Source organism: Lichenostomus cassidix, chromosome 12 (assembly GCF_008360975.1).
Source record: "Lichenostomus cassidix isolate B80296 chromosome 12, HeHo_3.0, whole genome shotgun sequence".
Lineage (NCBI taxonomy): Eukaryota > Metazoa > Chordata > Aves > Passeriformes > Meliphagidae > Lichenostomus > Lichenostomus cassidix.
In genome coordinates, this window is record NC_139493.1 from 637,215 (window position 1) to 665,027 (window position 27,813).

The window sequence follows — 27,813 nt, forward strand, 5'->3', positions numbered from 1 at the left end:
GCAGGTCTTGAGGAGAAACCAGAGTGCTGAGCAGAAAGAGCTCCTTGCACACTCACATTGGTGAGAAAATATTCCAGCTTTCTGGCAAATCATGCAGGTACTCAATATAACAAAACAGACTGAACACCGACACCTGCCAGCCTGGACTAGCTGATGCTTTCAGTAAGTACCAGAGCATCACTTGATGCAGGGAACAAATATGATCTGCAGGGAACAAATATGATCTGCAGGGACTCAGTGCCAGATCCTGGGACAATGTCATTCCCACCAGACCCGAGAGGCAACGGGAGAGCTGTGGGACAAGGAGCAGGGCAGAGCCCATGGCAAGGTGCTCCTGGCTGCAGGGGGAAGGTGCAGCTCCCTGGTACTTGGAAGGGTCAGTGATGGATTCCAGGGAAAATGTGGCACTGCAGGTCTCAGTGACACACAGACACACACAGAGACACACAGACACAGACACACACACACACATGCTGCCCCCCACGATGAGGCTGTAAAGCTTTTTCCACAACATTTTTTACATTCCATGTCCAGAGTGGCAGCTCCATGGGCTGAGGCAGTTGCTGCCCAGGCAGAGCTGTGCCCTGTCCTCTCAGCAGGGTGAACCCCTCGCCCTGTGTGCCCAGGCTCCAGACAGACTCCTTGGTTTTACATCACCACACAGGACAAAGCCACAGCTGCGTGTGGCTGCAATTTTGTATCACTGGCTTTCAGCAAGTTGATCAAATTCCTCAAACCCACGGCCTTGGCGCTGTGGCAGCAGCCTGTTAACCTAATTCCAGTAAGGATTCAAAAACCACAAACACCCCTTGTTTTTGACCACAACCGTAGGTTTAGTATGCTAGAAGTTACTGCTGAGATGTGTTATTTCCAAAAGACCATCGCAAGATCTTAGTCATAAGAAGGTTGGACAGACTTGATAAAAACCAGCACAGCACAGACCCTCCTTTCCAGTTCCTCCTGGAAGGTACACCATGCACCTCCCACCCATGGGCATAAGGGCTCCCTGTCAGATCCACGAGGATCCCGAGGAGATAATCTCTCCAGGCTGTGCTGGATGCAAGGGGACATGCAGTTGCTCGCAAGTGAATCGTCAGACTTAAATTTTTCAACCTTCCCCTTCTCCTGTATTTCCAAATGCCCCCAGTCCTGGTGGGCCCTGGCTGCCCCTCCTCAGACCCTGCTCTGGCTGCAGGTGGTGCACAGCAGGCTGCTGTTGGCCAGAGTGAAGGGTTTGCCTGTCAGCAGCGTCTCGCACTCCAGGCAGGCAAAGTGCTTCTTGTGCCAGGCCAGCCCCTCCGCCTGCTGGTAGTCCTCTGAGAAGATGATCTGCGGGACAGACAGACAGACAACTGCTTATTTCCAGCATTCTGCCAAGCTGGAGTGTGGCAGGAGCAGGGACAACTGGTCTCACTCCTCCCACCAAGCCTATCAGTGCGGAGGCCAGGCTTTGGGAATGGATACATAAAATAATCACAGGATGGTTTAGGTTGGAAGGGACCTGTAAAGGTCACCTTGTTCCAACCCCCTGCCCTGGGCAGAGACACCTTCCAATAGACCAGGTTAACCAGAAGCTCTGCTTGACCCTGCACCAGGATTTTGGCACTGGCAGGAGCACAGGGACACTTGGTTGGTCCTCACCCGGCATTGGCGGGATCACAGGGTCTCCAGCTGGTCCCCATCCCAGCACACTGGGGTCACAGGGGCTCTGCTCAGTCCCCACCCCAGCACAGTGGGGTCACAGGGTCCTGGTCAGTCCCCAGCCTGGCACAGATGGCATCCCAGGGTCCTGCTCAGTCCCCACCCCGGCACAGTGGCATCCCAGGGTCCTGGTCAGTCCCCACCCCAGCACAGTGGGGTCACAGGGTCCTGGTCAGTCCCCAGCCTGGCACAGATGGCATCCCAGGGTCCTGGTCAGTCCCCACCCCGGCACAGATGGCATCCCAGGGTCCTAGCCCGTCCCTACCTCATCACAGCCGGCGCAGCGGGGCCGCAGGCTCTCGCAGTAGTGCCGCCCACACCAGGCTGCCCCACTCTTCCAGAAGTAGATGAGGTCAACGAGGGGCTCAGCGCAGCGGCAGCACACGAAGCAGGCCGGGTGCCACTGGCGGGAGTAGCCGGCGCGGTCAGCGTACACCACGGGGCAGTCGCTGGGCACTGCCTGCTTGCAGGTCTCGCAGCGCTGCAAGAGAGAGGAGTGGTCAGCAGGGCTGGACAGCAGCTGGGCTGGGCTTGATCCCGTCACTGCAGCCCTGAGGATTGCAGCCGTGGGGAAAGATCATTGGGATGGTATGTATGAGCACCTTTGGTCTGTGGGCACACTGGGAAGATGGAGCTGAGTAGCTTATTTTTGAGGAGCCTTTGGGACACCTCCCAAACGAAAACCTTCTCCAAAATACAAAGGTTCTCCAAGAAAAAGTTAAGAATTCCTACAGTGCAGAAGGATAGCACATCAAAGATGTAATTTTGAAAAGAGAGCAGGAACTTTGGTCTTTTCTCACCATTTGCTGTCTGTGCCTAACTCAGTTGTAACTCCACAGATTTCAGCAAGTGTTTTCCATTTCTAACAGGCCAAAGAGCCAGAATTAGACGTAGTTAATCTCAAGATTAATGGCATCATGCATATTATGAGACCAAGAGGGTTTGCTCTTTATCTGTGCCTGCAGAGCGATCCTGTGATTAGTCAAGAGTCAGCTTTACGGTTCCACTCAGAGGCTGGCAGGATGTTGTTCCAGTTCTCATTGAAGCTGGATAGTCGAGGTCAGGGTAAGAGCTTCAGGGCCTGGGCTTTGTCACTCCCTACAAGAGACTCTCCTCGGTAGCAGCTGGAGTCTCCTGCAGCAGAGCCTTGCTTGGATTTTTACCAGCAATCCTGCAGCAGCCTGGCGAGGCAGCAGGAGCAGCCTGTGTGTCACACGTGCTGTGGTTACACTGCTGTGCCCATCAGAGCATTGGCACAGCAGTGTCCCCCTCCAGCATGCTCCAGGTGGCACAGGGTCAGGCGCTGGCAATGTCCCTGTGATCAGGTGATCATTTACAAACACCCCAATTTAAGTCAACAGCCTCTAACAGGCACAATAACAGAACCATGGAATGGTTTGGGTTGGAAGGACCTTAAAGATCACCCAGTTGTGACCCCAGCCATGGGCAGGGACACCTTCCACCAGCCCAGGCTGCTCAAGAGAAGGAGACAGAAAACCAAGCCTTCTCAGTAGAAAAGTAAACTGACAGTCCCTGAGCTGCAGGAGGCCATCAGGGACTGTCCCACCGCTGCCAGCCCCTTGTCACAGCTCCCACAGTGCTGAGACATTGCTCTTTGCACAGACAGTTTCCTTCCCCTCCTCCCTCCTGTTCCACAGCAGAGGCCACAGGACATGTGCACCCCCAGGTGGCTTTTCTGTTTGGTCACTGCTCTTTCCAGCATCCCACGCATTCCACCATCGCCTCCTCCCTCCCTCAGCTGGATTTTCAGTAACTGCCCCACCGCCCTTGGCTTGGTTCCACCGCACTGATGGGCATCTCCTGTTTTCCCAGGAAATCCAGCCTGACGAGAAGAGGCAGGGCAAGAGGAGACAGAGTGTTTCCTGGCTTGGCTGTTGTGTGCAGCTGAAAGGGGTTATGTGTGCTGACACTGCTCCTTCCACCACGGAGGGCTTCCGACATTTCCAAGCACTCCCAGCCCCACGTCAGTGAAGGGGGAAACTCGGCACGGTGCAGAAACTGTGGCATTTCTGGTCTGGCTGAACAGGAACAGTATGGAGCAGCTGGCAGAGCACTCAGGACAGCATGGACAGACAGGCACTGAGGAATTCTGTACCCATCATATCTGACTGGGGCCTTTTCCCTAACCCCCAACACCTCCTGAGGCACCAGATTTGGGGTCAGCCCCAGAGCCCAACCCTGCAGCTGCCTCTGCTCTGTGAGCTCCAAGATGCCACAGACCCACCAGCCCAGCCCTGCTTATCTTGCAGGATCTGAGGCAAGAACAAACACAGCAGTTTCCAACCCTGAGCTCAAGTTTCTTGCCAACAAGAACTGTTAAAAAAACAACTTCTTTTGCTGTTTCTTTCTATGGAAATTATTCACACAGAAAAATTATTCACAGGGCTTTTCCCAAGCATTGTATGACCTCCATACTACATGTCTGCCATGCCCTGGGCTGCACAGCGTGGCTGTCCCAGTGGATCTGCCACTGCTGTGAAAGCTGTTCCATTTTTCAGCTGGTGCCTTGAGAGAAATGATGCTCTGAACCAAGGAGAATAACATCATAGTTATGTATTTATTTATTTGAAAGGACAAACTCGCAGTTTAAGTAAACCCTCATTGCTAGGATGACTTATTGATTTGTTTAAAGGAAACCTTCCTTTTTTGGTTATTTTTTATCTTAAAATTCAGTGTTTTGTTGCAATAGTGAAAATCTTTACCGTGTCACTGGATTCAAAGTCAGAAGTACGTTAACAGACCGTGGCAGAGGGGAGACATTACCCAATATGGACTGAAAATGCAAACTGCCCTTAACATGTACAACCTCGCTGCAGGAATGGCAGGAAAGAATCTGCTCTCAAAAACACTTGGGCACCATTTGTGTTTTCAGCTGTAAATCCTTTGCTGCAAGTCACCCTCACAAGGATCAGGACAAGATATTTCCATTCACCGTATTTTATGATCAGCATCTGTTCAGCAACCACAGAGACTACTCCAGGAAGCACTGGGGGAATATAAATCTAGAAGGGTGCTGAGGAATCTCAATCATTTCCCTGTGGAAATGTATTTGTATGCCCAGGGACACAGGGCAGCTGTTTACATCTCCCCAGAGCAGTTACAGCCCTGGGAGCACTATCTGCATGTTCACAGCTCTGTGTTAATTGGACAGAGCCATCACCTCCTGCCATTTGTAGTCTTTCTGGGCTGGAAGCCTACCTGGAAATCCTGACTCACATTACAGAACTGTAAAGGTTGGAAAAGACCTCCAAGACCATCAAGTTCAGCTTTCAGCGAAATACCACCACACACACTAACCATATCATCCAGGGACATGCCATGGCCAGCCTGTCAGAGCTGCCAGAACCCAGAGCTCAAACCAGCTCCTCCAGCAAGAACTCCCTTACCTTGGTGGCTCAGCAAGGCCTTTGCTGCAGAGAAAGGGAGAGGAAAAAGAGGAGAATCCCCCTTATCAGCCCTGTCAGATGGACCCTTGTGCTCAGCAGGGCTGGCTGGAGCAGAGGGTCTCTCCAGGGTCTCTCCCAGTGCTGCTCCAAAGCACACTGTGATGTGACTGAGCAGCTGCAGCAGGCATGGAGAACTCCCTGGGAGCAGGATAGGGACAAGGCACAGATCATCCTGCCTGCTGTTCTCTTCTGCCCCTCTAGTTGAGACCAAATCTACTCCCGATGGCTCCCTGAGCCCAGAGCAGCCCCATCCCATCCCATCCCATCCCCTCCCATCCCCTCCCATCCCATCCCATCCCATCCCATCCCATCCCATCCCATCCCATCCCATCCCATCCCATCCCATCCCATCCCATCCCATCCCCACTCACGTAGTGCCCAGCTGTGCTCTCCAGGGCCCCGTTGGGGGACTCGTTGGGGCACTCGGTGGCTTTGCCGGGGTCGATGCTCTTGTCCTGCGGCTTCCCCTCCTCCTTCCCGCCGCCGCCCTGGCCCGGCAGCGCCACCTCCCCGACTCCCAGCGCCTCGGCCTTGTACTTCTTGACGAACTCCTCCATGAGCTTGTGCTCTCCGTCGGCGAGGCCGCGGCAGTGCGCCGGGTCCTGGTCGTACAGCGGGAGCTGCCGCGTCAGCCGCCGGCGGCGATGCACCGCGCCGTCCGTGCCAGCCACGGGCTGCAGCTCCTTGGGCATCAGCTCCATGTACTGCATGGCCTGTGGAGACACTCATGGTCACCTGCATGGTCTGCAGAGACACCCATGGTCACCCTGCAGTGACACCCACGGTCACCTGCATGGTCTGCAGTGACACCCATGGTCACCCTGCAGAGACACCCACAGTCACCCCCTGGGCTACAGGGACACCCATGGTCACTCCTGCAGAGACACCCATGGTCACCTGCATGGTCTGCAGAGACACCCACGGTCACTCTGCAGAGACACCCATGGTCACCCTGCAGAGACACCCACAGTCACCCCCTGGGCTACAGTGACACCCATGGTCACCCCTGCGGAGACACCCATGGTCACCCTGCAGTGACACCCATGGTCACCCACTGGCCGGGCTGGGAGGCAGTGATGCTCCACTTGGCGAGGGAGTGGTGGCAGAAAAGGGATCTTTCCCCTCCTTCTCTCTCTGAGGTGGTTGAACCCACAGCTCAGAGATAAAAGGCTGAACTGGCTCAGATGCCAGTGGTAGCCAGGCTGTTGTAAGTCATTTCATCTTCAGAAAACAGACTGGGTGTTTTTATGGGGTTTTAGATTTTTTTTTTTTGGTTGTTTTTTCTTGAAAACAAAACCCAGCCTGCCCAGGAAAGCAAAGCAGCACACAGACCTGCTTTGCACAACAATCCCAGCACACCCTCCCTCACTGGCCCTACCATGACACTTTTCCATGAAATTTGATAACACAGCTGCTGAGAAGACTAAAAACCCATAAACATCAAAACCCATTGAGCAGCTCTCTATTGCCTTGTGCTGGACAGGGAGAGCTGCAGGGAGCAAGTCAAAGGCCACACCACGAGCACCTCAGAGCCCCATGGGGCTCTGTGCAGAGCAGTTCACAGTGAAAGATCCCCCTTCACCAGTTAATAAAATTATCCTAACACAGGAAGAATTCAGATAGCAGTTGGGTCTGTGACACTGACAACCACCAGTTCCACCTGGCTGCTGATTTCACAGCAGAGGGAGGTGTTTGGTCACCAATGCCCTGACGTGGAAAGGAAATGCCCAGAAAATTTCCAAAATAAAATCTCTGACTTAACTGGCCACTACCTCAAAAGCTGAGTTAACCCATCTCACTGTCAGGCTGGGTTAGTGCTGTGGGTCATGGGGGATGCACAGTTAACTTCTCCTGGCGGGGAACAAGGGAAGGGAGTTTCCCACTCCGGCATTTTTCCTATTGTAGTGTGAAGAGCGACAGGGCAGCCAGTTGGCTCCCTGCCATTCCCTGTCAGACCAGCATCCAGCTGCATTAGATTTGCTTCTTACTGGGTCAGCACTCGAAAACTTGATCTAAAGAAACTTAGCAAAGAGATTTAACTGTTTGTGGCACACCAGCTGTTCAGGCTGGGCTTTTCAACACAGAAATGCTTGCACAGCACTGCTCAACTCAGCACGTTGGGAAAAACTTCCAAGTCACTTCCATCTTGGCTACTCTGAGCCAGAGAGCAGCACTGCCGGGCGGAATTCCTGTCAGGAAATTTGGAACAGCAGCAGATTATGAATTAATGGAAGCAGGGCTTCATCCCCACACCTTGGGGTGCAAGTTAAAATCACTGCACACTGGGATATTAGACATCAACACTCTAAGGTGGGGTTGGTGTCCAGTTTCCTAGGAAGGTTGTTGCCCTGTGGGAGGAGGTGGGAATAGCTGGTGGGAGAGCTGTGGGATGCTGGGGCTTTCACAGGTGTAAGGAATCCTAAGAGGAATGACAGGAGAAAGGACAAGAATTCCCTGACAGCTCCTCCCAGGCTCACACAGGCACTGCCCCACAACTGGAAGGGAAACGACTGAACTCGGTGCTGTGCCCAGGAACACCAGGACACCACAGCAGTTTTGTGGTGAGATCTTAATGGGAGAAATCCTTAATCCACCAATGTACCAAGAATAATGGACACTTTCACCAGAGCAAGGTGCCAGCAGGGGCTCCTGGAGCCTCCTGTTCTGCTCCACCTCCAGGATCTCCATTCCCAATACAAAATGTCTGGGCTGAGGGCGAGAAAAGCAAAGCCTCAAGGCTTTTTTAAATGCTTCACTGAAGCCTGCTCTGGGGCAGATTTCAATATCTGCCCAGATATGCAGTGGAATTTCACTCCCTTATCAAGGGAATGCTTAAAGTTATAATTGCAGATGTCATAAAAATGTGTCCAGAGGAAATATCAGGGAAAAAAAATCCAGCCTGACACCAAAAACTGCCATGAAGAATAACAAAAAGTTGCTACATCTGCTGCTATCACTTCTTGTTATGGTCAATGCTTTACTCTATTGCCTGAGTACAGGTAATTTCAAGGAAAAGCATTTTTGGTTTTCCCTGTTCACTACTGGATCCTGGAGCTATTTTATGATCTGTTCTTTGCGCTCTCCCCAAGGACTTGAGTATCTTCTTCATGACTTTTCCAGGCACGGCTTAACAAGAACATGAACATGCTCTGAACTTCCTCCTATTATCGACATCCACTTCAGCAAAACAAGGTTAAAAGCCATCCCAAGTTTCCAGCCTGCCTTCAGAAGGAAACCAGTGGAGCGAGGCAGTTATGCACCAACAGCTTTTTGGCCCAAATCCCTTTTAAACTATCCTGAGAGTGGCTGACATCCAGCACTTCTCAAAGTTTGTCAAGTTGATCTGGAAGCCAAAATTTATCAAGGTTGTCTCCAAAGCTCCTGCTTGTTGTTTACTTGAACCAAGATATATTCCAGCCTGTCCAGGCACTATAAAGAGATCAAAAGCGTTCATAAAGTTTTTAACCTCCCCATCACGAGGGTGGGACTGTGCTGGGGGCTTAGTTTTGCATCTCCCCTTTTAACCCAGAGTTTTTTTTATAAAACCTAAACAGAGATACTTTATACTCTCAGAGCTGCCCCTTGCCATCCCCTGGATGGTGCAGGACAGGGCAGAATTGAGCTCCCCAGGGCTGCATTTGGGATCACCCCATCACACTCCCAGAGCCACAGTTTGGGCATCCTTTAGGGCAAGGTGCTCTGCCCGAGGCACCAGCAGCACCGTGCTGCAGCCCAAGGAACCTGGGCTCCTGATAAACCCCAGGCTGGCAGCGTGCTCAGTGACCAGGCTGCTGGGAAAAGTGCCATCATTGTTCTCCCCATCCCTTCAGCTCCCTGATTCCCCCTGGGAGCTGCGGAAGGCAAAGGCTGATCACAAAGACATGCCTGCTGGGCCAGCTCTGACAGAGCCCAGGGAAGGGTAAAGGGAAGGGAAAAGGGAAGGGAAAAGGGAAGGGGCAGCAGTGAGCACCTCAATAGAGCATCCCCAGCACAGAGCTCATCCCACACTCAGCCTGCCCAAGGGCAACTGGCTTTTAAACTGAATTAACCACTGTGGCTCTGGGGCTGCAGCTGCATTTTCACATTTGTATCCCCAGTTCTTCTTTAAAAAATCTGGTTGCATTTTCAGCAGCTTTCAGCTATTTGTATCAACAGCTTGCAGCTTTTTGTTTCATGTGAGGAGCAGAAGCTCTTCACTGCCCACTCCTGACAGTGGAATACAGACTGGTTTTACACCACAGCACAGTGAAAAGCCAGCTAAATGCTTTCCCTCAAGAAATGCTCTGCTGGCTCACACTTCCACAAGCCAAAAACCACTTCCACCCCTTCCCACACAGCTGGTCCAGATGGAAACCAGGCATGGGAGGGAGGTGGAGCTGGGCTGGGGGTTTGGTTTTAGATCCAGCCCTCAAAACGGAACCACACTCTCCATCTCGCCTTTTTACCCTGAGCTCTCTTTACAAAATATTTTTTATTTGGACCAGATTATGATTAAACTGTAGGGAAAATAATTCCCAGCTCCCAAGCTGGTATGGGAGTGGTTCTGCCGGCAGCAGCACTGGGCAGAGCTGCCCAGGCAGCAGGAGCTGAGGCAGGAGCTCTGAGCCCCAGAGCTCAGCTCAGCCAGGCTCACACAGCCTGGCACAAGGAGCTTCCCACTCCTGCTCCCGGGGACAGGAAGCTCCACAAGGCTGCTGGAACAGGGCTGGGCTGTGCTGCTCTTCATCAAAGGGAGTGCAGGGACCCTGTGAATGGCCTCTGAGCCCCCTGCTCCAGGGAAGGACTCCTCTGGCACCAAAGGGAGCAAGAGAGGAGGAGGCCTGAGGCACAACAACCCAGTGCCCACCAGGAGAAGTCAAACCCAGCCCAGACACTCTGAAAAAGCCTGGAGGAATCGTTCCCACATCCAGCCTGGGGCTTTGGAGAGGGCATGGGCTGCACAGGGCTGCAGGACAGCAGGGATGGCATCTCTCCTCAGCCATGCTTTTATTGCAGATGAGCTTTACCAAAAGAGCGAGCTTTCTAGTTGTAAAACCCATTAAGCCTTCTCCTGGAAATGTAAACAAACCTATAAAACCCGAAGGCATTCCATCCCCCTCTCCTACCTACTCTGCTTATTTACACAGTTTCCCAAAACACAGAGTGCTCCGTACATTTCTGCTCTCTGAAGCAAACCATGATTTACTACTTCTCCCCAGTAACTATTCCAGACCCAGCTCTGTTCCCGATTCAGTGACCCAAGCACACAGCCAGCCTGCCATGGATCCCTCACCAGCTTCTGGGCGAGCCCTGGGGGAGCCCACTCGTAGGTGATGGTGTCGAAGGTGGGGTCCTTGCCGGAGATGTTGGGGTTGGTGACGATCATGCGGTTCCTCTTGTAGATGCGCACGCCGTCACCTCCCTTCAGCCTGGCGGTCAGCGAGGAGTACTTGGAGTCGGACAGCAAGCGGCCGATCTTGCGGTCATCCTCCAGCTCCGAGCTCAGGCTGTGCTCCTCCTGGCTGCACTTGCACGACTTGCAGATTTTCCTGTGCCCGACAGGAGAGAAGCCCTGGTGTCAGCTGGGCTGTGGGACTCGAGGGTCACACCATGGCTCAGTCATGGGGTGTCAGCCTCTCCCCAGGGTTAAACACAGCCTGGGCTCAGGCAAGGACAGAAGGCTCAGTAGAGTCATGGAATGGTTTGGGTTGGAAGGACCTCAAAGCCCATCCAGTGCCACCCCTGCCGTGGCAGTGACACCTTCCACTGTTCCACTGCTCCAAACCCTGTCTAGCCTGGCCTTGGACACTGCCAGGGATCCAGGGGCAGCACAGGGCCTGCCCATGCTCACAGGGAACAATTTCTCCCCAGTATCCCACCTATCCCTGCCCTCTGGCAGTGGGAAGCCGTTCCCTGTGTCCTGTCACTACAAAGTCTGCTGCCTCCCCCCCATGGGGAGCTGCTGATTCCCCTGAACTGTGGAAACTCTTCAAGCATCACTAAACTGGAGATTAGTCTCCTCACCAGATTATAACAGCCCAGCAGCAGCCTCACCTGTTACGAAGCTTTATGTGCCATTAAAAAAGTGACTGCTAGAAGGAACTGATGCTTAATTGACTATAATTTGAACTATAATAGGTATAAATCACACAGACAAGTGTCTAAGGACACTCTGGTGGCCAGCACTGCCATCAAACACTAAGAGCAAAAATGGCAAAATAACTCTGACATAACCCCAAGGTTTCAGCAGGATCCTGGAGTAAGAATGAGTTCAACCAGCCTTTAATGGAGTCAATTAAAAAAAAAAGGTAGTGTGTCCACCAAATGAGTGTTTGACAGTTTGGATTTCACACAGCTGAGGTATCACAAGAGGGAGCTGAAGGCATCTGAGGCATTCCAGCTGCAGCAGCACAGCTGGACCACTGCCCCCCTGCACCACCATGGGCCCAAGTGATCTGGGAGCTCCCCAGGAGCAGAGAGGAGCCCAGTATTTGTGAGACAGCTCAGAGGGCACTAATTCTCTTTTAATTACTGACATCTGGATGTCTGTGTTCCATTTTAAAGGCCCTTTGTTGTGCCACTGGGGCAGGGAGCAACCCCCATCCCCACCCAGAGCCAGGCCTGGTCTGCTCCCACCAGCTGCTGCTGTCGGGAGCTATTTACCCAAATTCGTGTTTTTAAGAGGAAAAACTGTAAATAAAGTATCAAACAATGCGATGTTCTGCCACTGAGCACATTTGAGTCAGGATGCAGGACAGGACATTACCTCCAGGAGTGTGGCTCGAAGCCTGAGCACATCCCTCTGCAGCGCAGACACGGCACACCTCTCCCCAGCTGTGGCTGGCTCCCCGACATCTGGAAAAGAGCAGGACAGAGCTGGAAAGGCTTTATCCCCAGGGTTACCTGAGACAGCACTCTGAGTGTGTGCTGCCCTGCAGACAGTGATTTCTTCAGCCATTCCTTGTGTCCCATGAAGCCTCAAATCTCCCAGAAACCATTTGACTGAGTCCATGCAACCCTGCTACAAGTTTATTTAGGGAGGCTTGGGATGAAGGTTTTTACTTCAAAGTGAGGGAGGATGGAACAACATGGAGGGGTTGGCACACCAAACCCAGTGAACATGGCCCACACTGGACAGACACCTTAACCTCATCCACAGAGACCTCATTTAAAGGCGATTTTGATGCAGTTTATACACTTCTCATATTGCACATGGATCTGTGCAAGTCAGATCACACAGGAGACATGGAGGTGTGTTGCCTCAATCTGACGCTAAACACACTTTACTGCACCTTGGACCTCCTTGGTCTTTCTCCAAGTGTATTTTGGGAATGTGGCATGTTTCCATGCCTCTGGCACTGGAGTTTATGGGTGGTTTCCATAGTGAACAGGAAATACAGCAGGGAAAGGCTCTGGGGAGGAGAGGTGGTGGTGGAGGGACACGGGGAGCTGTGGTTGTCCTGCACTTTTTGCTGCTCACGGCAAACAGATGAAAGTCACTCATCTGTGGGTGTTCACTGCTGCAGAGACATCCTAACAACCTTCCAACAGGAGAGAGACAAGCAAAAACCCACACCAGGAGCCACACTGGAGCACGAACCTATTTGAGTGTCTTCCCCATGAATTTATCAAACATGGCTTTTTGAATGTGAAGAACGCAGGAGGGTATGGCAGGAGACAAAAACAAAGTGCTGCAGGAGGCATCAGGGCAAGGTGACACCACCAGACTGAATTAATCTCAGCCTGGATGTTTATACAAGAGCTGTCAGGCTCCTGCCTGAAAGACATGTTTGTTCCCTGTAAAAATGAGCTGAGGGAAAACAAGGCCAGTCCCAGGCCCAGCAGGAGCAAGTGAGGCACCACAGGAGTGTCACCCCAGCAGATCCAACCCTGTGCAGTCAGAGATCAAAGTGCACAGCTTAGCCCCAGCACAGCAAACCCCAACACCTTCAGCCCTTGAGAAGCCTTGCCAAGTGTGAGGGTTGGGCAGATTTCTGACCACTCTGGGCCTCAAAGTTTGCATTTCCCATTGAGGCTTGTGATAGGCACAGGTCTCACACCTCCCTGCCTTTTTGGGGCCATTGATCAGATTTTGTAGAAGATGTTTAATCTCCCTTGAGACCAAGAGCTTGTTGTAGGCACTGACCATTCAGCTGTGCACACACTGAGAGCCCATCTGGCTCACAGAATATCCTGCCTTGGAAGGATCACACAGGGGTCATCCTCGTCCAGCTGCCTGGCCCAGGACAGGCTGAGGAGCTCAGGGTGAGGCTGAGGAGGTTCCCAGAGCTGGGGAAGGCTGATACCTGCCTGTGCAACCTGACTCCAGCCCTGCATGTCCCTGCATTGTCACAGTCCTTCACGACAACATCATGCACTATTTAAATCACTGCTTGGCACCTCGGCAGAGGCTGTCCTTGCCAAAGCCTCTTTCCAAAGGGAGGGATCAGCAGCAGGGAAAGAACAGATGCTGCTCCGCAGCCTGTGGGGACCTTGGGCTGACCCAAGCTGTGTCCAGCAGCTCCAGCTCTGAATCTCTGCCCCAATGCAAACCCAACAACGATGCTGGCAGCTCTCCTTCCTCCTGCTCCCCCCTACAGCCACCTCTCCTACTTCCAGCAGCATCTCCCAGACCCCTCACAGCTCCTGCACGGACCTGGGGCACCCTGAGGTCTCATCTGATGTCCAAACTTGTTCTGCAGCTTTCAGGAGGAAAAGCTTATTTGATGGCAATCAGGAAGGATATTTCACTTGGAAAACATGATGTTGCTAACAAGTACAAAGTTTTTATAAACAGTTGTTCTAGAAATGACCAGATGTTTGTTTGCCAATTTTGAGGTAGATGACAGACCTTTACATGCCTTTTTTCTTGCCCAGAGCTATTAAGTCTCCACACAAGGCTGCTCATCCTGGAGAAACCCACCCAAGGGGTAGGAAATGGTCCGTTTCAGCTCCCTTTGCCCCAGGACTGCTGTTTTATTTCTGCCTCACCTTTCAGCTGTAATTTTCATCTCAGTTTTTACCTGCAGTTTCTCCCAATATTTTGAAGCTAGTGAAAAGACCTCTCACCCCCAGAGGTCATAAAAATACATCTCAAAAATGGCCTTAACATTCCCAAACACTCCCCTCTGCCTCTAATATCCAAACAGGGAGGATGTTTTTAGTTCTTCAGCTCTCCAGGACAGATAAAGACCCTGAGGATTCCCACAGAGCACTCCCAATCCTGCCAGCTCTGGAGCAGTGTACCTGGTACCCCCTAACTGCTGGGCTTTAGCCAACTCTGATCTTAGTGAGTCAAACAGGAGCTGAGTATCAGCAAGGGACTGTGAGTGGTGGTTTATCTAAAACACAAACATCTGGATTAAATAAACTCCTTTGGAAAAGGTTCATTACACACAAGGGAAAAGGCACAGGGAGAAGTGTGGTCAGAAACACGAGACAGCATTTAAATCCCCCCAGACATTCTGGCACTTTGGGGTCCATGGAAGTGTCAGTGCAGGAACTCACAGCCCTTTGGGGTGGCACCAGCCAGGGACTCCACATGGAGCACAAACCCTGTGTGTCACTGCATTGCTTCCCTGTGAAGCAGCCCCTTCCTTGGTAACTGATTCCACTTGTCCAAACACAATTCCTGCTCCCTGTCCAAGCCAGGTTTAATTGAGGTTAACTGCTCTGTGCCACAAATGCTGCCAGCCATGGCGTGAGCCCAGCTGGCCCTTGACAAGGGCAGGCTGCATGGAGGGCTGGGATGAGGTGGTCTTTAAGGTCCCTTGCAACCCAAACCATTCCATGATCACCTGGGGAACTCCTGTTGGCAGGTAGCAGCAGGAGGCTCCTGACCAGGTGAGATGGAGCTACAGGAACACCTCTGGGGGAAACACCTGGGAGGCTCCTCAAGGCACCATGTGGCCCCAGGATGGCTCAGGTCTCCAGCAGCAGGGGAAGGTGCTGAGATAGCAGCTGATCCCCACTGCTGCTCAAGTGACCCCATGGAGCCTCAGGGACATCCCTGTGGCACCAGGAGCAGCCTGGGCAGACACCTGAGCCCCTCAGAGTGGGGAGGAGGCACTGCTGTGCCCAGCGAGCTCAGAGCCCTCTGGGTAGCATCTCTGTTTGCAGGAGAGTGTCACTGCTTGCTCCTTTGGGAGCAGAGGGAGATCTGAGCCACTCTCACTCCCATCCCTGTGCAGGGGCCAAACACACCAGGCACCAGTGCCCTGTCACTGCACAGCCTGCCCAGACATGGAGCAGCTCCTCATGCTGGGCTCCAGCTCCTCACATAGGCATAAAACAGATTTCTTTTAAAAAATTATGCAAGACACTGCAAAAACCCCAAACCCGGTAAGACAATGTGAAACAAATGCTCCAACTCTCCCAGGCTCCACCTGTGCCCAAACCCATCTGGGAACTGCAGCTGTACTTTGGCATCACCTTAAGATAAAGAGTTTGGAGACATTTGTAATGCTTTAAAAAAAGCCAGGAAACCAAAACCAGGCCTTTGTCAACAAACTGGTTGAAGAAAAGCAAATCCTGCTCACCAGGACTAGATAGACACTCCTTGCAAGATTTCTGTTTTGGCTTTCTGTGCCTCACAGCATTCTTGCTGCTAGAAGAGAGAAAGCAAGTCGGGGCAGAGGAAATTCTTGGGTAGTGAAATGATAGGAAATCGAGGCTGCTCTACCCACAAAAACATCTCTGAGCAGTCTCAGGAACACAGCAGTAATGCCATGGTTTGCTGTTACTCTGCCAAAGGCAGGGCTGTCCTTCGCTGAGCAACTGGAAAATAGAGAGCCCGGAATGACAAGTGACAAGGAAAGAACCCAAACATGGCTCCACCTTGGTGCAGAGCTTGAGGACTCCTCTGGAAAGGAGCACTGAGCTTCCCAGGCAGGTCTGGTGAGACAGACTGCTGGCTAGGAGCTCCACAGCCTGCTCGGTTTGCTGCTCAGCTGACACTCCACAAGGGTCTTTGGTTTGTCACCTTGTGGCCAGCCCAGCTCACCTGGGCCAGGGACCCTGTGCCAAAGGCCCTACTGGAACCAGTTTGGCAATTGGGTTTGGCACCTGAGACTGTCCTGAGTGGCACCAGAACCTGTAGAAGTCAGGCCTGAAATCATGCTCAGAGTTTCTGTAAGCTTGGGCAATGGGGTGTTAATCAAGGACCATCAGAGAGCCACCACACATCCCAGCACACCTGGCAGGACATGGGGCAGGATGGGATATGGGGCAGGATGGGACATGGGGCAGGATGGGACATGGGGCAGGATGGGACATGGGGCAGGATGGGACATGACATGGGGCAGCACTGGGCTGTGGCTGCTGTGCTCAATGCCACCAGAGCAGATCCAGGGCAGGGTGAAGGGCATCCCATGGCAATTATCCCTCCTGGCACTGCTGCCCAAGTCACCCACGGCTCTCCAGTCCCCAAAAGGGCTTTGGGGAGCCAATGCCATGGCCACAAGTCCAGAAGGGACTGGCAAAGGGAGCCCTCCTGCTTCCAGAGAGGCTTCTGGATCCCGAAACCATTTATTGCACAACACCCTATTTGGAGACTGAAAACGGTGCTGGAGACACGTAACTACCTCAAGTATGTTTTCCCCTCCTTTTTAGGGAGGGAAGAGGAAAAGCTGGTTTCCAGAAAGTTACTCCAAGTTCACAACAGCCCTTCATAGCCGAGATCCTCGTTTCACCTCTCCTCACAGCCATGACAGACTCAACCCAAACCCTCCCAGCGGCTCTGGAATCCTCCCCAGCAGCCTCAGCATCACATACCCTTCCCCTAAATCACAGCCATGGCAGGACAGAGCTCCAGGGAGGCTGAGGGACCTCGACAGCCCTTTGGGGGATTCCTCCAGCTGCAATGAGTTTGGAAGATTAACAACTAACTCTGAAATAGACCCTTGAACAAAGGAACAGGGAAAGGTCACACGATATTCACATGGGTGGGACCAGTTCTGCTCAGCACAATTGCTGAGGAGTTTTGGGATAGGAACAGATAGCAGATCATTTGTGTCATTTTTTGACTATAATAGAGCTAAGCTTGCACAATAATAGGGGGCTAGCTCAAACCTCCTCATGGATTTCCAATAACTGTAGGGAGCAAGGGTTTACACCCAACAAAAGAGGTGTCTGTGCCAGCAAGGGGAATGCTGCATGCTCCAGTTCACATATTGGGTATTTGGCTGAGTATTAACTCTCCTGCTGATGACCAACAAATAGAATGGTTTGGACTAAAAAGGGACATCAAAGTTCAACATCCTCCTTGACCACACCTGATGCCTGGTGAAGTCCAGCCTCAGGTGTGCTCAGGAACAAAACTCCCAGTCCTGCACAGAACAGCCCAAAGCATCCCCTGAAGCTCCTGCAGGAGGCCTCAGCTCAGGTGGGACACTCAGGGGTGTTCTGGATTTCAGGAGAGGCTCCTTGACAGCAACTGCAAGTGGAATAAATCTGTGCAAGGCAAGCAGCTGCCCTTAGAAGTACATTAACCAATACACACATCCACTACTGCAGTTCTGAGAACAGCAAAGGGATGTTTTGATTTATTTTCTTCTCATTTTCATACACAGAAAACATCCATTGTAATCATGACCTGCAAGCAATTTGTTTCCTTGCCAGATTCCAAGCAAGCACTGTCCCAATTACCACACTCACAGGGAAAAAAAATCCCTTACAAAAGGCTGTCTTTCATCTCAAATTCTCTTTAATGGATTTATTTAAGGCACCAAGGAACGAGTTGATATCATCTGGAACACTGGAAGCACTTATTGTATTAAACTTTGCAGAGTAAGAAGTTTGCTACCTTTTATTTTAGCAACATAAAGACCAGGAAAAGGCACTGATACTGGAGGAAGCAATTTCAATGGAGCTGCCAGATCCCAACCTACAGACGACAGAAATCCAACTACCAGGGCCTCTGCAAATATCTCCCTCTTCCAAGAGCACATAGCTGGCAGCATTCCTTTCTCCACTAACAATGTGTGAATTAACGATAAGAGAAGGGCAGATGCTGAAAAATCAGATTTTTTTCACAAGCCAGACAGTGCTTCAGATACTTGGGCTTAATATAAACCCAACCTGAGCAGTGAGGAAGTATCTGGAATGGGAAGAACTCCCCCACCTTAATTAAACAGCAGCTGTGCAGAGCTCCAGAGCACTCAGGTAAGGCTGATCTCCAGACCTGCCCAGACCTAGCTGTGTCCTTTGCATCTCCCACAAGAGGGAAGGTTCTGGATGCCACTGGGAATGGGAAACCCTCAGAACACTGACAGGATGCACTGATGGAGCTGCTTCCATCAAATTTCCACCCAACAACTGATCTTGGACTAAGGATCTTCTCAGCAGTAGGAGAAGATCTTTCCAGGCGAGGAACCAGGAGAAAGCTGCAGTGGGCACAAGGCAGGGCCATGCCTGGGTCCTGATCCCTTTCCTTCACTCTGCCCTGCAGCCTCTCTGGAGAGCTCTGAGCTTCACAATCTCAACACAAGCTTCGCTCTTGGAGGACAAAAATAAAGTGAGGTGGTTTTGAGTGACACATTTGCAGGTCTTCAGGGAGAGCAAATGAACAAGTCCAAGTGAATCTGGTGGCTGGTGATGCCCTCCAGCCAAGGGAGAAGCTGAGGGGCTGTGCCACCTAATACTGGCAAGACACAGGCAACCAGTGATGATGCTTTGGGGTAAATTTGCTTTCCTGTGCTCATCTGATGTAACCAAATGTTGGGAGTAGGGGAGATGGGAAAAGCGTGAGGAATCAGGCTGGTACCAGCATTAGGAAACTCCTGATCTTCAAAAATTGAAAATAGCTGCTTGGAAATCCTTCCCTTTCTCTGAGCCCCATCTCTAAATGGAACAGTAGCTCTGAGATGGGACCTGAGTACTGCCTTTCCTGAATGGCTGAAATACAATATTTCCTTCTTAAAAAAAAAGGAGAAAATCCCCAGCCTAAACAAATACTCCAGACACTGCCTCCCTGCAGGACCAGAGGGACTTTGTAACTTGTAAATTGCAAATTGTATTTTATTGGACTCAGTTTAGCTCTGAGTCCAAGTCCCAAAATAAGGTCTTTAACCCCTGTGCAGCTTTATGATTTCATGTCTATAAATACTTGCCCAGAGCAGGTTTCTCCATTAAGATCCACATCTGCTTCCCAGTGACAGCTGCTTCCTCCCCTGGGCTCCAACACAAGGACACTGCTCGGGGAGAGGGATTTCAGCCCCATGAGGATAAACCAGCTTTCAAGGCAGGTCACAGCCATCCCCCGGGCCACCAGCCACATGTGACCTGTCCCCAGCACTGGGACCAAGCTCCTCATCCTCAACGAGTGGCTCTGCAGAGACAGGAGCAGCTCCATAATGAAACTGAGCTCCTGTGGGGGGACCACAGCCAGAAATGATGAGCATGAAAAGTCTGCAAGGGACAAACAACTCCCAGGGGTGTACCTGTTAAAGTTCTGTGGTCTAACCCCACACAGCTGGGATGAAGCTCTTTCACAGCTCTGACAGTTTACACAACGGAGCAGCAGCACCTCTGAGGGACTCAGGCACTGCTTCCCTCCCTCACCATCCTCATCAGCACCACCCAAACTGCTCACAGAGCTCTGTGACACAACAACTGCACAGATGTGTCCCACAGAAAACCTCTGGGCAGAAGCCCCTGTTGTTTGGGAGCTGAGCGTCCTTCCCACAGAGCCAGGCACTGCCAGGCTGCAGGAACAGCTCAGGGCTCAGCCCTGGCACCCTGCACAGCCTGACCAGGGCACCCAGCTCACGAGAACATGAATGACAAAGTTGAGTTTCCAACTGTGATGCCAAGTTTTTAAAAGCTCAGAGTTTCAGGACTTTACCAGTGCAAACTCCTAATCCCTTCCAGCATTCCCATCCACATTTGGAGATACTTGCAGAGGGCTCTCCAAGCACCCAGGTACTTTGCTGATGAGGAGGGAGCTCCTGCCTCTCCCTGAGGCACCAGGACCCCCAGACCATACCCCAGAGCCCATTTATCCCTGCAGCTTCTCTCCTGTCCTACAGCATGCTTTGGTTGTCTGCAAGTCCCATGCTGAAGAAGCAAAGAAACAAATTTTGGTTCTTTAACTTTTTCTATAAACTGAGTAAACTTTACCTTGGCTTTGATGGGTGCTTTTAGCTTCGTGGGTTATTTTGTTCTGACAAGAAGGGACAGAGTTTAGTGAGAACAGTACACAGGCCCCAGAGCATGCCTGGCCAGCTGGGCTCTCTCCAGCCCTCTCGCCGTGCCAACCATCGCCTTCTCCTGCTTCGAGCTTTAACTCTCCACTCAGAATTTAATCTAAACAAGCCCTGTGCCAAACAGAATGCTGTCCCACTCATGCTGCTTTAATTTCCTCAGAAAGAATCCCAGAATACGCTAGGCAAGACATCAACAATAATTAAACCCAACAGTGATTGAAAATCAAATTTTCGGGGCCTCGCAACAAGCTCTAATGAGTTCCAGACTTGCCTTCCCTGACTTGCTCAGACTGGCTGTGTGACACTGCCAAGCTAAATTAAAATTTGACAGTATTCCACACCGTGCCCAGAAAAAGTGCCCGCCTTAGGATTCAGGAAATTAAACAGCCGTCTACTGCAGAGACACCCATTTATGTTTGGACGCAGATTATTCAGACACTGATCCAGGGCCTGTATTATTCTTTCTCTTTGTTTTCATTATGTCATTTCATATCCCTTTTGAAGTACAAACTAGCTGGGACATCTTTCTTTTTGTACTGCAGTGCTCAGGTGAGAGGAGGCAGGCAGCTGGGCAGCAGAAGTGCCCAGAGCTTGGGCATTCCCCTCGGCCAGGCAGGAGCTTCACTCAGCAGAACCACACCTTCCTCTGCAGAGTCTGAGCTATGGCCTCAGATTTAAGTGACATTAAAGGTGACATCTTGTCCTTTGCCCTTCTGCCAGTGGGAGCTGATGGTGTAGCCACACATTTTGGGAAGGCTCTGATGGTTTTTGTGTTCCCAAGATTTCTGGGGTGCACTGTGAGCCCCCTGAACACCACTGTGAGCTCTCCCTGCTCCATCCCCTGCAGATAGATGAAGCTCCACAAGCTGCTGGGGAAAGCACAAACAGCTTTGCCAGGCTGTATCCCACAGCAGGATTTGCTTAGCCCTCCTTGCTGTCCAAATCCAGCCCTGCTCCTGCACTCCCCCCACGAGGACCCCCAGCCTGGGTTGCTGGCAGGAGCTCAGCCTTGCTCAGACCCCCTGCTCCAGACAAGGCAGGAATTGAGCTGCTGTGGCACACCCAGCCTGACCACAGCTCAGCACACAGCCCCGTGAAAAAGGCTCAGTTTTCACTCCTTTGGGATCCATCTCAGTCCCAGGCAAGAGCTTCCCGAGGGCTCCAGGTGGCACCCAAAGGTGCTCTCCCCAGGGAAGCTGTGGCAGCCAGGACCCTGTGAGGTATCAGCATCAAGGACTTGCTGGGAGAGGACACATTGCTCTGAGTCTCCAGGGATGACACACAAGGAGGTCCCTTCAGCAGATCCCAACAAACCCTGACTACCTCCTGCAGGGACAGAGTCACCCTGCGTGGGTGTCTGCCCTTGTCAGCTAGCACTGACAGTGTCCCCATGGTGGGCAACCAACAGGGTCAGCAGACAGGGAAGGAGGAATCCTGAATCCCTCAGTCCCACCTCAAAGCATTGTGTATTCCTGGGAGAGCAGGACAGGAGGATGCTGAGGAGCACAGCACAGCCCAATCACCCAGCCTGTGTCACACAGCAACTCCTGCTGCCACAACAACCTTCGCTCAGGCTATCCTGCAAGGAGCAGCCAGTGCTCAGTAAAACCAGTAAACAGTTCTCCTTGGGATCCAGCAGTAGCTCAGTCCAAACCTAATGGGACAGAAGGTGCCACACCTCGACAGCCAGGCTGACCTTCCCAACCTCACAGGCAGCATGAAGCCCCAAGGCCAGCGTTGGCAAGAAACTCCATGGCAGAGGGAACCATCACCCTTTGGTGGTTCACCAAACCCCCCGAGGTGCCCTGTGCCCTGGCAGACCCGCTGGTCCCAGGGCACAGCCCTCAGCACTGCCCAGAGAGATGGGATCACAGCAGGCTGTCGGGGGTGCTGAACTCATCCCCAAACCACGCGGAGACAAAGGTGCAGAGAGGAAGGTCATGAGAGCAGCTGCTCCCATTCCACACGCTTTGATCTGGCAATCAGAATCCCTTCCATCCAGCTTACTGCCATGCCAGGAGGCCCTGTCAAAGGACACTGTGGTAGGAGCCAGGATTTCCTGGAGTAAACACTTTCCAGAGGGTCTAGAAGGGGACAACCAACTCCCTCACTCCCTGAGGAGTGCAGCTCAGCACAAGTTAATTCAGATAACAAGCAGAAGTTTCTGTGGGGTGATTTTCTCACTGAAATGAGCCCAAAGCAGGCGCAGCGCTGCGCACGGCGGGTGGCAATGGCAGAGCAGCTCTGGGCTGCAGCACACCGATCAGGTGCCTAGGGAAGGGCAGGCAGGAGGGGAGAACCTGAGGGGTGGATGGGATCTGTCCTGCCCGGCCCGAGTGCGGGCTGCCCGTCCTGTCCCAGCCCAGGGTTTGCCCGCTCCAGCCCTGCCCAGCTGCCGGCACCGCGCGGCTCCGCGGGGCAGGAGAACCGGGAGATGAGGGATACTGGGGAAAAAAGAAAGTCCGGCGGTTGTCAGCCGCGCGGTGCTCGCTGCGCACCTCCGGCCGGAGCTGGGGCATGGCACAGAACCCCCGGCAAGGGCAGGGAAAGCACGGCCCCGGGCACCCCGCACGGCCCGACCGGACCGGACACCCTCCTGGCCCACCTCGGGCTGTCCCGGCACAGGGATCGCTCCCGGTGTCCCCGGGCTGTCCCGGCACAGGGATCGCTCCCGGTGTCCCCGGGCTGTCCCGGCACAGGGATCGCTCCCGGTGTCCCCGGGCTGTCCCGGCACAGAGACCATTCCCGGTGTCCCCAGGCTGTCCCGGCACAGGGATCATTCCGGGCTGTCCCCAGGCTGTCCCGGCACACGGACCGTTCCCGGTGTCCCCAGGCTGTCCCAGGCTGTCCCCAGGCTGTCCCGGCACACGGACCATTCCCAGTGTCCCCAGGCTGTCCCCAGGCTGTCCCGGCACAGGGATCGTTCCCGGGCTGTCCCCAGGCTGTCCCCAGGCTGTCCCCAGGCTGTCCCGGCACACGGATCATTCCCGGTCTCTCCGCACTCACCTCCTGCCGCTCCGCTCCTCCCGCGCTGTCGCCTCTCGCGCTGCCCGAGCTCCTCCTTTCATTGGCACTCGCGGTGGCCGCGCGCCGCTCTCAGCCAATCCGATGCCTCCCCAAAACTTTTCTGGCCAATGGGGCGCGGGGCGGGGCGCGCGGGGGAGCGCGTGCATGTGAGCGCGTGCCCGCGGCGGGGACAGGGAGTCGTGGGACAGAGGGACAGGGACAGCACGGGGGGAATGGCTCCACGGAGGGCAGGGCGAGATGGGATTCTGGGGAGGAATCCTTCCCTGTGAGGTGGGCAGGCCCTGGCACAGGGTGCCCGGAGAAACTGTGCTGCCCCTGGATCCCTGGAATGTCCAAGGCCAGGCTGGACATCGGGGTTTGGAGTCACCTGGGATAGTGGAAGGTGTCCCTACATGGCAGGGGTGGCACTGGATAAAGGTCATCCTTTTCAATTACCAAACCTCTCTGGGATTGTATGCTAGGGCAGCACAGCCCCTGGGGCTTAAAAAAAGAGAGCAAAGGAAAATAAGAATCGTATTTGTAAGCATTCCTGCCCCAAAGGAGCAGCGCCAGGGAGGAGTGTGGAGGGGAGGGACGGGGCTGATGGTTTGGGGTATCCAAGCACTGTGCAGCCCCTGGCTGGGGTGGAGTGAGCTGGCAGCCCTGCAGCCAAGCTGCCTTTTGTGGCTGGGCTGGGACTGTCCCGCAGTCCGTCTGTCCCGCAGTCCCTCTGTCCCGCAGTCCCTCTGTCCCGCAGTCCCTCTGCCCTGCAGTCCCTCTGCCCCACTGTTCCACCCAGGCTCTCACACCAAGCCCAGGGAAATGGATTTCCGAATCAGACAGGAATGTGCTGGGGCAGTTTATCACAGCAGACAGACATGGAATGTTTTTAGCAGAAGAAACTGTCCGAAACCGTATTTCTCTTGTTATTTCAATGGATGTTGAGCACTGAATGACAATCTATTGCCTTTTGTATTCTGGTGTTTTATTTTTTTTTCTTTCATGGATTGGTGAGGTCTTTACTGCTTTAGCAAACATTCCTGCCTGCTCCAACAAACATTCCTCCCTGCTCCTGCTGTGGCCAGGAGGTCCAGCACAAAGCCCCTTTATGCAGGTGAGGGTGAGAGGGCTCCACATGCTCCCGGCTCACTCCTCTGGTTCCCTATTTCCCACTGATCCCAGCCATTCTCCCTTTTTCATTGTGCCTGAGTCCAGGAAAAGCCCTGAAATAACAGAAACCAGGATCCAGCTGCCTATTATGATCTGTGATCTGGGAGCACAACCCCAGCTCAGAGCTGAACTGGCTCCTTAGAACTGGAATCTGGAAAAAAGTAAAAAATCCTAAACGCTGCTGATTAAATTTCTCCCACGTTGGTACTTTTTTCCCTGAGATTCCTTGCAGCATTGCTGCAGAGAAGGGGAACTGGGAAACAGATATCCCAGGGTAATTTGGACCTGGATATGCTTTTCCAAAATGAGGGAACAGAATTTACAGCAGCCCTGGGGAAAGGGAAATGAGTGAACAGCAGCAAAAGACGATGCCTCACTGGGAGGAGATGGGAGAGCAGCACACAGGATGTGTTTCCCATCCCCAGCTCTGCTTTGCTTCCAGAAGAAGATGAGGACTTTTTCTGCTCCCAAGATGTGTTGCCAGGTTCCTTGCAGGGGCAGCTGGGTCACTGAATTCTCCCCTGGAGCTTCAGAATCCCTTGGGGACAGCAATGCCATCCCCCTGTGGCAGTGAGAGCTGGGCTGGCAGCCCCCCAGACAGCAGGAACGAACCACTGAGTGAATGTCTGAACATTTTTAGAAGAGGTATTTGAACATCCTCAAAAAATCTGGGTTAAAAAGCAAGGGCAGAAGAGAAATTCTGGAGAGATAAAGTCCCTCCAGGGAGGGCGTTTGAACATGACCTTGCAGAGGCATTTTGGGAGGGAGCAGAGAGAACAAACAGCACAGGGATATTGTTTTTCAAACCCATGAAGGGCTTGGCAGCCCCCGGAAACATTTGACATGGCATTGGGGTGACATTATCTCACTTTCCCAAGGCACACACGCACGTGGCCACCTGGGATTTAGGAAAGAACTTACCAAGGGATTTCAGGGCGCCACGAGGCACTGGGTGACAGGCCAGCACCCAGCAGGAGTGGTGGCACTGCTGTGCTGCCACCCACCCAGGGATGGCTGTGGCAGATCCCCACTGTCACCTGCCTCAGGGACACCCTGGCAGGTCACTGTCATCTCCTGTGCTCACCAGGAACTGAGACAATGCTTTGGACAAGTGTGAAGGGAAAGTTTTTTCTGTGGGGGGGCAAATCCATAGCTGGGAGATGTTACAGCTGAAAGTGACCAATTTGGGTGAGGTTTTCTTTCATGGTTTTAGTTTTAAGCAGCAGCTGCAAAACTGTGTCCCTTCAGGCTCTGGGTGCTCTCTGTGCACCCAGCAGCATGGAAACAGCTTGACTCAGGGTGTAAGGAGGCTTTGTGATTACTTAATGTTGGCAGATAATAAAACCAACATTAGAATCAGAGTTTAAACCCTCCTAGAGTCTTCCATTTACAATAAAAATACATCCGAGCAGTTGTAATTAATGTTAACACAAATAAATCATGACAAGTGATAGTGAAACATAGAGTGGGAAGACACACCAAGGGAGGGAAATTCCTGATGTTCAGAACCTCCTTGGGGAGCTCCTGATGGTGGGAGCTCTCTGGGATGGGAAACCCAGCCAAGCCAGACAGGGACTATTTTAGTTTCCAGGTTTCTGAATGATTCAGCCTGTTGATAAACAGGAATAAACAGCCATCAATGCCATCAGTGCTGTCCCTGAGGATGAAATCTGCTCCAGTGCCCTGCAGGCTGTGAGGCAGAGCAGGGCAGCCAGGGAGAGGTGGAGGTGAGTTCCAGCAGCCCCCAGGAGCAGCAGAGCCACGGGAGGAATTCCAGCACTGCTTATCGCTGACGGCCTGAGCCATGAGGCTGAGCTAAACTTAGCTCTCTGCTAGGAAGAGACACAATCAGCCTCTGACTAAACACAGCTGATCCTGCAGGAGTCATTGGGCAAAGATGCTCAGTTATGAGAATCAGGGATTTCAGCTTCCTGGTGATTCACTGGTGGCTTTTATCAGCACAGAACTATCTCCACAGAGGTGTCACCAGACTGGGTTCCTCAGGTGTCCCCAGCCTGTACCTGGGCAATCCCACTCCTGCTGGCACAGTGGCATCAGCAGAGGTGTGTGATCCGAGCTGCTCCTGGCTGCTCCTGCCTGGGATAGGGTTTGGGGACACCAGGAACACAGAGCAGGACAGCGAGGCTGAAGTGTGGCCACAGGGGAGAGGCAGAGTGGGGGGAGCAGAAAGACATTCTTAAGGATTTTGTGATTTCCTCAGGAATTCCACATGGATGATGGGGCCAAACTTCTGCCTGGAGTTGATGCTGACCTCCTTTGTTGAGTGAGAAGAAATAAAAGGAGAAAGGGAATATTTCTGTGGAGAAAGGGAACGAAAGCTGGCAGCTGGAGGTTTGCTGTTCCCCAGCAGGCTGAAGCTGTGGGGCTCTGGAGCTGATGAGCCCAAGGAGCCCTGATGCTTCCTGGGCACAACCACACCAATAGTGTCCATTTAAAAGAGCTGCTTCAATGGCTTCTTGATTAATTCAAGTGAAAATCTGACCCAGAGACAACAGAAATGGCCAAAACGGGTGACTGTTTCTGGTGCTGTGGGTTGGTGAGGTGGCTGCCAGCAGAGATCACCCCTCGTGGAGCAGAGCCTTCACCCCTCTGAGAGCAGTGTTTGTGTGCTGCAGGACAGGCTGGTGCTCTGGTCAAAGGGATTACTGCAAACTCTGCCGTGTTTTCTAGGGAGAGAATCTGTGGTATTACATTCTTGGCTAATTTCCAATTTTTCTCTTTTGTACAAACACAAATGAAGTAGAAAATACGGCTCTGCAGCTGCTTTCAGTTAAGTGTTTTCCCCCCTTCTGTGAACGTAGTAGTAAAGCTACAGATTTGACTGAAATATTTTTGAAGAAATTTTCATCTCCTGGATCCCCAGTTGGAGCAGAGCAATCAAAGGGAAATGACAGGAAAATAAATGGAAGAAACTAATCAAAAAGGCAGACCAGTTAAAGACCAGTTAAATCCAGGCAGCTCCTTTTCTATTGATTATTGACTAAGATAACCTAAATTTTTGTATCTGCTGATTTTGCCTGTGGTTGATTTAAAGAGATACAGGATTGCAGTAGGAGGAAAAGAAAATACTGCATCAACTCTAAGACATATTTTGTGGCGACACACGATGTTTTTTCACCGGTCGTGATCAAATGAGTCATCCCGTTTGTAGTCAAAAATAGATTCAGTAATGTAGATTAAAAAATAAACCAGCAATACGTGTGGTTTTGAACACAGCTGTTATGGTAGGGCTTTCCTAATTTGGCTATATTCATGCAGGGTCTTTC

At 52.4% G+C, this 27,813-nt stretch overlaps 1 protein-coding gene across 1 annotated transcript; it reads right to left on the reverse strand.

Moving 5' to 3' along the window:
* Positions 1-809: 809 nt before the first annotated feature.
* Positions 810-23,489, reverse strand: LMCD1 (LIM and cysteine rich domains 1). Its single transcript, XM_085072220.1, has 6 exons — positions 23,357-23,489; positions 11,914-12,002; positions 10,441-10,696; positions 5,540-5,881; positions 1,967-2,182; positions 810-1,329 (listed from the first exon to the last, which is right to left on the reverse strand). The coding sequence occupies exons 2-6, from the start codon at positions 12,000-12,002 to the stop codon at positions 1,174-1,176; spliced, it is 1,059 nt and encodes a 352-aa protein (XP_084928346.1). The 5' UTR covers positions 23,357-23,489; the 3' UTR covers positions 810-1,173.
* Between the last annotated feature and the right edge of the window lie 4,324 nt (positions 23,490-27,813).